Genomic DNA, 12,975 nt, shown 5'->3' on the forward strand with positions numbered 1-12,975 from the left:
GGACGCATTGACTGCAGTGTCTCTGTCATGTTTTAATTAGTGGTTTAAATAAAGGAGAACGTTACATAACTGAGAAAATGAGCTAGTGATTAAATCAAGATATGGACATATGTCAAGATTAAGTCAAGATATGGATATGGACAGCTCAGTGGCCTTGTGGTTAGTGTGTCCGCCCTGAGATTGGGAGGTTGGGGTTCAATTCCCTGGCTGGGTCATACCAAACGGCAAATGGCTCCCTACTGAACTAAGCATCAAGGTTTGGATCAGGGCTAAGTTCCTGTAACATGCAATCAGGTCCAGGGGGTGTACTTATACATCATGGCTGGGAAATGTATTTCCTGCGAGCATGGTCGCAACCGGTTTGAGTAAATGGCCCCGCCCCCCTCCTACTAGTACAAGGGGATAAAGTACAGTGACGGAGGGGCGCCGTCTCAGGCGAACTTGAGCCACAGGACACCACCAAGCACCGAACTTTAAAGTTGCTGTGTCGAACCTTGCAACGTTCGCTTAACCGACTCAACTCCGTTGGAGTTGCGACCCGATATGGACAGAAGAGTAAATCATTTTCTGGTGAGAGCGTTTGCCCCGAATGCCACTCGAAGTGGCTACTGGCCAATCACAGCACGTCCTTACACAAGTGCACCTTCTCTTAAAGGGAGTGGGATAATTAAGACACTTGTCTAAAGAAGACCACTTTTCAAATTTCGTCCTCATACTGCTGCCATGAGATGCCACCATTTCTCTTTACTCAGAGGCTATAAAACTGGGCCCTAAAACATTGCAATGAGTCAAATCTCTGGCTTTAAAGAGACCGCTCAAATGCATTGGATTCCCTTCAGCAATTCACAAGACCGGGGCGGGCAGGGGTTCTCAAACGTGTCCATGCCAGGCGCCCCCTACTGTAACTCTTCCATCAAATGACGATAGACACATTAGCAGATCTACAATCTCATAACACAATGCATCACAACCAGGGGGGCAGTCAGACAGATATTTTGTGAAGCCACTATGGAAATCAGGATTTCCTGAAAGTTCATATAATGGCCTGTTGTGGCGCTGTCATAGAAGTCCATGTATTTGGGCCCAAATTCACCTAGACTGTATGTGTATTACCTTAATAAACATGGTCATGAATACTTTCTTCTTCCAGTCACTAGTTTAAAGTCTCATTTCTAATGTCATAATATTCTTTTAGGAAAATTATGGTCCCATTTATTAAAAAAATTACCATAAAGTCGCGTATGTTCTGAGGGGCGTGGCTACCGTTACAGTCTATGATCGGGATTCCCCACCCACTCGAGTCAAAATAAAAACCAACGAAGAAGAAGGGGGGAAGTCCCGCCTCGTTGTCTGGGCCAGCCAATGGGCCAGCTGGGCCCAAACGGATCTAGAAAGATGGCGACTTACAATACAAAGACTGACAGGCTTCATTTTGCGTTCATGTTAGACCCGGGGAACGCTTTGTCCATATTTTTTACAGCCTATGATCACAACGCATTGTGATCTTATGGGTCTGCTATATATACGGTATATATAATAGGCCCCCAGGCACCACCTGATGTCCACCACATAATCTAAATTTGGATGGGATTCAGCACTCAGCTGACTCATTCACCTGTTAGCAAGCGCATAGTGTACTGGCCAGCTTGCTTGCTGTGTTTTTAAGCTGAGGTAGGCTCATTTTTGGAGGAAAGAAAAAAAGTAATTTATTTTGACCACATTCTCCCCCGGAGATATATATTAGGTTCCTCCTCCCTGCCAGCAGTGAGGTTAGCCTTTGAGGAGCTGAAATAGAAGGGAAGAGTAAACAGCAGGAGAGAAGAAAAAAAAGAGGGGAGAAATATTTCTGGCGTTTTCAGTGTATACTTTGGTATGTTAAGGAGATATTCTGCCTTTACAAAAATAAAGTGACAGATTGACAGAAAACCTGAGCTAATGCAACTGTGAGGCATACTCAATGCTACTAACCCAACTTGCTATGATGCCATTGCCTGGTCTCTAGGAAAGAACCTACATAAAATGATTACAATTTGTTCTAAATTCACAGTGGACCGTGTACGTCACAAACGCAACACCCAGAGGCACACTGTTGCTCCGATCCGCACCAAACTTGGCACAAACACCTCTACAGGGATCTGCCATAAACACAACAGGGTCACTGGTTGCTCCAAGAATGTGCACCAAACCTGGCACAAAAACACTGTCCAGGGGCCTGCCATAAGAATAGCCACACCAGGGGCCATTGCGTGGCCCCCAGGGACCAATGGCACAACATTACTCCGATTGACACTAAACTTGGCACAAACCAGTGTGTTCAGCAGCGCTCTGCCATGACAACAGTCACACCCAGAGGCCCCAAAGGGCCATAGGTGCACCGATGCTCCAGTCCGCACCAAACTTGGCACAATCACTGTTCAGGGGCCTTGCATTGAGAATGGCCACTGTTTAAAACCTACATTGTGTTACAGCAGTGCTTAACACTTCAACAAATGGCCATGACTCTCTGACCATGGCTCTGATCAGCATAATACAGGATTATATTTCAGGTCTGAAAATCTAGTTAGAATCTATATTGTCGAAAGATAGAGAGCTACCATAAAGCCAAATCTATGTTTTGCCGAAAGTGGGGCAAAGTGTTGACAACTTTTGTAAATTTGTATTGTGTTGAAGTATAAGTAAATATAATAGAAAATGAAAATCAATACGACTGTGAATATTTATTTAATAATACTAAAAGGTGAATGCAGCAATGTTTTCATTTCTGTGGAATCTTCTACTAATGGTGTTTTTGGAGTGGTCTCTGTAAACTCCATTTCAACACAGAAGCAGCAGCCAGCAGCCAGGTCCATACCAACTGAGAAAACTGAGAATATCATAAATACCCTGGACATAAGTAATGTAAATAATACCAAATGAAACCAGAGCTCAAAATACTCACTAACCTTTAACATATATATAATACTATGGTCAAAGGTGAGCTCCAGCTGAGTAGATTACCGGTATATCCATTTTCAACGCCTTCATATAGCCACAACATGCAGTGGTTTGGTTGGGGTATGATTAGGGTGACCAGGCGTCCCGGTGGGGTATGATTAGGGTGACCAGGCGTCCCGGTTTGTCCGGGATTGACCTGCTTTCAAGCTGCGTGTCCCGAGTCCCCAAAAATATCTCTAAAACACTAATTGTCCCGGTTTTCAACATTCACTACGAAATTGTCCCGGATTTCGCCAGCATTAAAATAATAGTTGATTTGAGTTCCATTAGACGTTTATCATGTTCGTATATGTTGTGACGGCCCCCTGGGCCTTTAAGTCTACTATGGGGTTCTGTGTGTGTGTGGCTGTGCCTTTCCATTGCCTTTCAATCCAGTCCATTGCAGTGCTGGATTGTAGGGCGGAGCCAGAGATGATGAGTGGAAGGGGAGACACCTGGCCATTGTCTCCCCAAACACTATTTAAGAGACCTGCTCTCACAGCACTTCAGATCTGCATTTCTCCACAGGCTGCAGGGGCGGCTGCAGGAGAGCACCCTTGTTCTTTTGTTTGTTTCCCTGCCAACCTAAGTTGGAAACTTTGATCTAATTGATTCAGTTCTTTAATTCTTTTTTCACAAGTATGAAAAAAAATACTTATTTTTGGCTTGTCCTCCGGTGTGGTTTCCCCTTCTTAGTTATGGCCCCAGAGCCAGCCATAACAATGTAAACAAACATGGTCACCTAACTAATCAGAAAACGCAATCAAATGCATTGCCGGCTGATTCGATCTGGTTTATTAGCCAGGTTAGCTTAACTATGCATGTGTGCGTGCATGAACGTGGATGAATGAATGTGTGTGTGCGCGACAAACGTGCACATTGACTTAAGGGTCCCGGTTTGAGGAGCTGAATATTTGGCCCCCCTACGTATGACTATACTTACTATACAGTGAAGTAAAGTATCATCTAATTCACTTACCGGTATTCACACTGCCCACCCAAAACCACAAGAGTTACATTAGACGCAAGGTTCATCCCCCAGAGAGCAGAGAAGGTGCACAGCAAATTCTAACCAATCCAGCCAGTCATATTCCAGTTATGTTGTTTAGGACCTGCATTAAGTGGTGGAAGGACTAACATCCACAGACCACTGTGTCACTGGTGGAGGTGTAAAACCATCATTTGGAGCAGAAATCAGGAAAATGAGGGGAAATAGGTCTCGGCCCTGAAACCTATTTCTGACATTTGGCCCAGACCGGCCCACCACAACGGGCAAGCAGATAGCAGATCTCTACTCTACTGCCCCGCTCTGTCGAGGCACACACACACAAACAAGCCCTAATACCATCACTTTTATACTGAAGAGCATCCCTAAAAAAATAATAAAGCAAGGGGTAACCGGGAATTTCCCTGTATGTCAAGTGGCCAGTCCAGGCCTTCCTCCACCCATAAATAAAGGCCCATCTCACCCGACCCTAATTCTCATCCTACTCCCTCTCTAACTTCTCCTTTTTTACAGGTCCCACCCTGACGGGGTTGTGCCCGGCGGATTCCCGAAGCCTCCACACTTCGGCCTAAGTTTCCTGATGAGTTTCCCGTGGGTCATCTTCGATTTCTGTCCATTATTCATTTTGTTCATCGTTTCATGCATTCTTCTTTTCGTTAATGCATTTCCTTAAACTTGGTGGCATGCCCCCCCCCCCCCCCCCCCCTTCAACAGAATAGTTTCAACAGAATGGATTTGCATTCTGGCATCAGCAAGTTGAGTGAAGGGAGCGGTTTAGTTGAACTCGTAAGTAAATGAGTTCATCTATCGTTTCTTTATCCTGTCCTGGTGCACTACTCTTGGCCTAAACCTCTGAGCCCATTGGTCTCGGTTGAGCCTGGGTGCCAAAGGCCCAGACCCACCACAAGCCCGGCCATTGTGGGAGAGAGTCTAGCAGAGAGAATGGCCGACTGATCTAGGAGAGCGGACATGCCTTAATGGCGAGGAGGGAGGGAGGGCGAGACAGAGGGGAGGATGGTGGAGGAAGAGACGCACAGAGGGGGACATTTTATCACTTTCTGTGATTTGAATATCAATCGGGTAACGGCCAAGGCGGCTTGCAGGTGTAAAGAGAAAGAGAGCAGGAGAAGAAGAAGCAGATTTGGGGGAGGGCAGTGGGGGGGGGGGGGCAGTGGGGGGGGATCAAAGTGAAAGAAGTGATTCATTTCAGAGCCTGATTGACCCGCTTTGTTTCAACGGCCGGCACACTGATTAGTGCATGGACTATATAAATGACTGGTGGACTATATAATATAAGATTAGATAAACCTTTATTGATCCCTGCAGGGAAATACAGCAAGAATGAAACCCAGGAGAGGAAACAGGTAGGACCAATAAATAAAATATATACTGAGCTGCATATCCTAGACATGTGTGTGTGTGTGTGTGTGTGTGTGTGTGTGTGTGTGTGTGTGTGTGTGTGTGTGTGTGACACTGTGTGTGTGTGTGTGTGTGTGTGTGTGTGTGTGTGTGTGTGTGTGTGTGTGTGTGTGTGTGTGTGTGCGTCTGCGTGCGTGCGTGCGTGCGTAAGCAACAGTGAATATTGGAGTGATGAATATGAAGAATGTATGAACAGTATGAGTGAATCAATCATCATGTCCATCATCGTCACATGTTTGATCATGCCATTACCTGTAACATTGCCACAATAAATGCTTAAGCCCCTTTTAACTATTCATCTGTTCCAATGGTTTGTATACTCTGATAGGTATCCAGGTATAATATCACCCACCAAACAGTTGGCACACTTCACCACAATCATGGATAGCTTCCCGTCCTGGAGATGGCTGGTAAACCGGTACCGAGGAAGTATTATCATCCACTATACAATTGAAACTATTTTGATTCTGCTTTCATTTATAGATTATGTTTGACAGGAAATCATTTTTTTTTTGGTTTGTTATTCTGGGCAATAGCTAATGGATAACAAAAATCCAGACCACAATACCACTGTCTCAAAAACACATTTCAGTCCACTTAAAAAAAAAGGTAAACTATGTCCGTTGGTTCACCAACACCCGGCAGGGGACAGACAAGACGGCTCGCTTACCTCCTGAAATGATTGACATTCAGGTTTATGGCTTTATTTAAATGGAATAGAAGGGAGACAGGAAACTGTGGGAAGAGAGAGGGAAGGGGGGGATTTCAACACAAGCCTCCAGCCAGAATCGAACCGGGGACAACAGTATGACCCATGTGGGCAGACGTAGCGTTCACCGGTGGTCACCTCAAATAACTCCATTTGCAATGCCAATGGTCATTAAACACTGAGCTGGTGTTGTAGCCCATTCATCTTCAGCTAGGAGATGTCCCAGTGACATCACTGACATTTGTAAATGGAGCCGACCCGATCTACAATCATGCTCTGGCATGACCTAGTCCAGCAAGCCTTTTTAACAAATTAAAGGACCATATCAGAGTTCTGGCATGTAGCCCACTGGCACAGACTCGAGGTATACTTGGCAACACTGCACTGACTGCAGACCATTTTCCAAAGCATACCATGCTTAGTTTTTTTTCTTCCAAGAAAGCCATTTGCTTCCGTTAATTTCAGTATGGTATGAAAATCAATTAGCAGACTGTAAATTGGCTTGAGATGGATCATCCAACAAGGACATGTCAAAGTTACATTATTGTTGCTTTATTATAATGCTGTTGAAAGAACCGATTGATTGGAAAGTCTAACCGAAAGCAGTCTATGGATAAAACAGTCTAATAATAAAAAAAAACATATTACACAATCATACAAATGCTATGCTTTTCAAATAATGTATTAGTGTCAAGTATACTGTGTCATAATTAAATTTTATGACACATTATTATTAAATTATAAATTATTTTACAATCCATTGGAAATGTGTTTTTCTTTTCCAGCCTCTAATAAGAGACAAATGCAATTTCACATTTGTTGACTCATATTATACAATGTGAAAACCTCCACAGTTGTTTTTTTCTATAGACCAAACATGAAAAGTGGGGAGTGGAGCTGCACAACTTGGCTGTGTTGGTCGCGGAGTAGATGGCTGATAGTCAGATACTGGACACACAAAACAACCCTCTGTATCTGATATAAATGTATTCCAATGCAGCACGCATTGCTCTTCCACAAGGCAAGATCCAGGGCATAATGGATTATGGATAATAGATCTCTTAAAGGCAATGGCACCTGGCACACTGATTGGTTTAAGTTGCGTAAAGCCCAAACCACACATATGTATAATGTAATGGATTAGCAGAGGTGTTTTAAAGATTTAGGTGGTGGCACAAGATAGCATTTCTTACACAATACTAATTCCCCAAATTAAGAAAATAGGGCTCCTGGCGTGAGATGGAGCCCTTGATGTCTTTTACATTCTCGTCCTGATTTGTGTTCCCACTCTGACCTTGTACAAACATAATTGACAGCATCCTATAAATTAGATTAGAATTAGAATTGATAGAACATTGTTTGATCATGGTTCGTGGCAGTGGGGTCTGTCATGAATGATTTATGACCTTAGCTGTTTGACTCAGTGTCGAAACACTTATGATGACTGTATCCACTCCTGTATCAGAGATACTGACTGTATGTACGAAATTATATGAGATACATCTTTGTTTCCATAATCTGCTAGGGACGTCATAGATCCACTGTTCTTACTGTATATATTTCGCTGTGTCTGTGATAAACGTCAGAATGTATGTGTAATACGTGGCCTGGTGTTGACATATGTTCTCCGTGCCCGCGACTCAGGTGATCCTCACCCACCACCCCTTGGTTTAGATGGAGACTCTTGAGACCATGGTCTCCTTAAATCACAACAGAGTCTTTCAGAGCTTTGGACGCGCGCACGGCCGCACGCATGCACGCGGGCGCACGCACACACACACACACAAACACACAAACACACACACACACACACACACACACACACACACACACACACACACACACACACAAAGGATTACAATAGTTGGACTCCGGGGTGACCTTTTCCCTCTTAACGGATACCAACACACAGCTGTGAAGAGCAGAAGGCTGGACAGTGACTGAACTAACCTTGGCTGGTTAAATATCTGTCTATCTGATGGATAGTTACTGCCACATAGTCTCTTACTTGTAAACAGAACAGGGACATTTCCATTGGTACTTTATGGATTCTGAACTTAAAAACATCAGAATGATATTAAAACTCTGAACAATACAACAGAAATAATTTACAATTGACAATGTAGGCATTTAGCAGACACTCTTAATCCAGAGTGATTTACAGTAAGCAAGAACAACACAAGGTAATACATCCAATACATAGAAATAGTCATCAAGGATGATAAGCAAGCAAAGAATCTAACATCCGTCTAACAAGTACAATGAAACTATGAGTATACACTATGGCAGTTCTATGGCGGTTCTCAAAGTTTTTGGCTGAGGACCCCCGGAAATGCTTTGACCATGTCTCGCGACCCCCACGACCCCCTCCCAACCCCCAATACAAACTGACTTCAAAAATAACCTTAATAATAGAGAAAATATATCATAAATTAATACTAAAACCATGTATAATAATTTAGGAAAGTTTATGCATGTACTGTGTACTATCATGTAAACTCTTCATTTCCATTTTCCAGCCATTCAGTTGAAAAAATGATTTGGGTACCCCCAAAGTAATTTGGCGACCCCCCGAGGGGTCACAACCCACGGGTTGAGAACCCCTGCACTATAGAGTGCTATGTCTTCATAATATGCAATGTAAATCACATACGTTTAGCATTTGCATACACCTGTAAGGTCGTCGAGGCTAGTGCAAATGCTATGGCAAGTGCTGCGGGCTAAAGAGAGTACAAATACAGGTTCACTAATCACTAGGCAGTAGGCACTCTCTGCAGAAGCAGTGCCATGTCACTGTTTCAATTTAATCTAGTGATGAATCATGGTGACCAATAAAGTACAGCGTGACGTTTGGCTGACATATCGGCCATTATTACTTTTTTCATCTGTATCCGCAATTATGCGGCTGGTGTGTCCGTATTATTGGCCACTTTCAACCTGGTGTCCCTATTTTGGGGGCGAGTATTATTTATTTTCTTTTTCAAATATTTGAAAATCTTCAACAATATAGCAGCTCCCAACAAACTCACAACCAGTTCACAACGTGACACAAATGAGACGTGTTGTCAGCTTATAGGCTTTTTTAAATAGCAGTCAAAACATCAGTGACGGTTGGTCTAGCAGGACTCTCAAAATCGGACAGAGACGTCTTATGGCAAAGCTCTGTTAAATTACCATAGTAGGTAGGACATGCATGTGCACTTAAAAAAAGACATTGAGGTAAAATATGTCTAAATATAGCCTATACAAAATAATATACCTTGAATATGCTCAAATGCTCCACTAGCTCTCTACGAAATGGGAATATACTGTACAGTAAGCCTGCTCTTTCACTAATCCACCAAAATATCTTGAATATTAAAAGATTATAAAGAACAAACAATCACATGTCAAATTAAATTCTATTAAAAGCTGGGCTGGAGAGATTAAGGCATGATTGAACCACGATACAAAACAAATTGATTTGAGACAATTAAAATCCAGTTCAGTCCTTGGACATTCAACTTGCAGTTGAACACTGGACAGTTGATTCAGCTGACAGATGTGCTCATAATTTTAAACGGGCTGACCGCGGTTCAAGAATGTAGGTGCCATGAAATGTGTGTGAATATACTGATGCAATCCCTTGTAGTAAGAACGTTTCAGGTGGTGATGAAACATGACAGGAAATGTATCAACTATTACAATACAAGAGTACAATAATGAAATACTAGTGACAGTTTGCTTAAACTAAAGGACCGCACTGGTCTGTCATTTATTTAGATTTTGCATTTGTGCTTACACGTCCTCCCAGTTAATGCAAAGTGACATGACCGCAAGAACCCGACAAGTACCGAGGATCACACAGGTCATTCTTCCCAAAAGGTGGGATGGCAGGAAGTGCAAACGTCACTCTCTGTTTTTATCGGTGTGGTGTTGCAATTTGCACAGCCTATCCGGTTTGTTCACACCTGGACAAAGTGTATAATAAACCTTATTTTACGGCACGCGCATCCTTAAGTTGAGTATGACGGTTATCAATGTGCGGCCTTCGATGATGACACCCCCCCAATTGCTGCATGTGTCTTGTATTTTACGGTGCCCTTTTCAAGTCAACCTAGACAGCGATCAGAAGCACATGGGCAAACAAGCACGTATATAAGGTTACAGGTTGGATAAGTCCGATTGCCAGCAGCATGCCCCCTCTCTTTCTCACAGCGGTGGCGGACATTCCACACCGGGACGCAAAGCCGGAACAGAGCCAACAAGCAAAAGAGAGGGGGATTTTTCAGACAGTCAATTGACATCCCCAGGAAGCTGTGGGCAAAAACAACACGGAGAGGAGGAACTGAGCCAGAGAGGATCACTAATGCGTGCACCGTCCCTCTGATGTGGCGTCTTCCTGTGGCGTGTCACCATCCATGAGTTATCCAACCACGAGCCGACCATGATCGTCCCACGGACGGACCACGACCTCAACGGCATCGCCTTATCCCAGACTTGAATCTCACATGGCGTCTTTGTGGGGCACTACTGCGAAACACGGCGTCTATTTTTGGAGCCGCAAATGACAAGGCAGGAACCGAAGAGAGGCCTCCACTAGCGTCAAAAGCACTGTGAGAAAAGAGAGAGAGAGAGAGAGAGAGAGAGAGAGAGAGAGAGAGAGAGAGAGAGAGAGAGAGAAAGAGAGAGAGATCGAGAAGCATTTACTCACCTGAGCGTAGTCTCTCTCTACCGCTGCCTTCTTTTGGCTAAACGTCCTACAGGAAAAGAGGAGCACAGATTGGAGTCAGATTGGTTTGATCCAAGTCTGAATATTAAAATAAAAACCACAGGAAAAGGGACTTTTGTAAATCAGATTTGAACCACATTCTTTGTGGTTTGAAATGCTGGTCAAATCTGATTTTGTTTTTTTAAATGGTCTCAGTCTGGACACTCGGTCACTAAAAGCCATAAGTATACTTCCTCATGCGGTGGTGTTGATTGATGAAAATAGTCGATTTACAAACGGCAGGCCACAATGCGCCGCATCGCGAGTTTGTATATCAGCTGTTTTCGGCGAGTGACACAGTCATAAGAGCATATACGGTATAAGATAAGCGTTACCCATGCCTGTGTTGCTGCGTCATTACCACAGCAACCGATGTAGATAAGTCAACGATGTCTGAACATACACAAACTCGATCTTATCACTTGCAAGTAACTGTGTGTGGACAATCAGATTTGAAAGAGGTCAGATTTGAGAAACAAATCGGATTTACCTTCAGACTGAACTGAACAAAGCCTAAAAGACCACAGACTCTCAGCAGGTTTGCCTGTCGATATAATGAATCACACGGAGAGTGTTGCAGTGCTGCAATCGCCCCATCCTTCCCTTCATCCATCTTCCTTCAAAAATTGTTTTCTCCCAGGAGACCACGTTGATGTCTGGATGTCTACTCGGGCCTGAAACTAAACTATCAACGACCCTTATGTCCTTCTGTGAGAAACTACATATTTTCCTGCCAGCAAGAAAAATATCCAGAATTCTTTCACAAGAGTTCTTTCTCTCTCTCTCTCTCTCTCTCTCTCTCTCTCTCTCTCTCCTCTCCTCTCCCAGGCTTGCCTCTTCCTGTTGCACTCAGACTCTACATATATGGATATTTTGAATCAAAAGTAAAGTTGTAATAACACTTCTTTAATAACATGTCTTTGTAAACGTATCTTTAGTTGTACCCGTTTGTGAAAACATACGAACATGCGTATCAATAAAGATAATGTTTAGTCTTAACTTTCTTCCCATTCACGGCTACAGGGTTAAATAACGTTGCTTAAAGCTGCAATCTGTACCTCTCGTGTTCTACCTGTGTTTCAAAACCGGTGGGCCCCAACTCGCAATCGCCAACATTTCCACTGCTGAGCTACAACAGAGTTTTAGCGTTTGCGAAGGCGAGTGATTTCCATTTGAGCTTCTTGCAATACCTCCCATCAACCAGTAGTGGTCCTAGAACCCGACCACAGGATTGAAATGTCTCGATAGAAGAGCAGGTTGGCACAAGGGTGGGCAACTTTGATGATGGAGAGAGGGCCACTATATTTACAAACTCATTCCAGGGGGCCGCATTGCATATACAGGTATACTATCGGGAAGAAACTCTTAGCTCTGTATTTGAACTTTTTTTAAATTGGAATCCTGAAAAGTAGCATTTTTAATGCATTTAAAATGCATTTAACTTAAAGAACTTTATGATTTTTTTTAGATGGGGGTCGGTGGCCAAATACATATCACTTTGTGGGTCCACCTTGACATGAAAAAGTTTGAGCACCACCACTGATATAGCAACATATGTTTTTCAGAAAACCGCTTAGGATTTAGAAGACATGATTTTGTAGAATGGGCCTCAGTCAGTTCTAAAGTCTGCCTGCCCTAAACAGTTAACTGTGAGAGCGTAAACGTGGACGGACCCCCTCGCGGTCAGCGGGGATGTGACAGTGACGACGAGGGCCATACCATGAGGGATTCATTCATCTGCACATAGAATAATCCAAGTCAAGCGAAGACGGGTCAGTGACCTAGTAGGATAAACCTCTGTGCAGCAGGATTCGTCTCAGGTCATTAAATCATGTTGGGACTGGCCTGCGTGCCATGCTCTCGCATTCCGTCTGCCTCTCGCCTCCTTTTCCCCCTTTCTCTCTGCATTCCCTAGGCCTAGACCAGTAAACATTTTCATATTATATTGAGATTTAACGTCAAAATTTGTCAAGATCTGTCAACATTTTCCCAAAATAGCAGACCTACAAGCTCAGATCGCGCCGTATCACGAAGCGTTGTTGTGACATTGTAGATCAACTATTTTCGAATAACCGAAATGTGAAATAGGGCTTGCTTTTTCATTTTGCTGGGGACCCA

General features: G+C 43.5%; 1 protein-coding gene across 1 annotated transcript in view; it reads right to left on the bottom strand.

The window, feature by feature from the left end:
• LOC308327296 (F-BAR and double SH3 domains protein 2-like) overlaps window positions 1-12,975 on the bottom strand; it is a 58,102-nt gene that overhangs the window by 38,482 nt on the left and 6,645 nt on the right. Inside the window, exon 3 of the mRNA XM_080780609.1 lies at window positions 10,801-10,846. Within this exon, the coding sequence (XP_080636735.1) occupies window positions 10,801-10,846 (46 nt within the window). The remainder of the gene's footprint in view (window positions 1-10,800; window positions 10,847-12,975) is intronic.

Source organism: Protomyctophum bolini, assembly GCF_963924005.1.
Source record: "Protomyctophum bolini genome assembly, chromosome: 13".
NCBI classification, from domain to species: Eukaryota; Metazoa; Chordata; class Actinopteri; order Myctophiformes; family Myctophidae; genus Protomyctophum; species Protomyctophum bolini.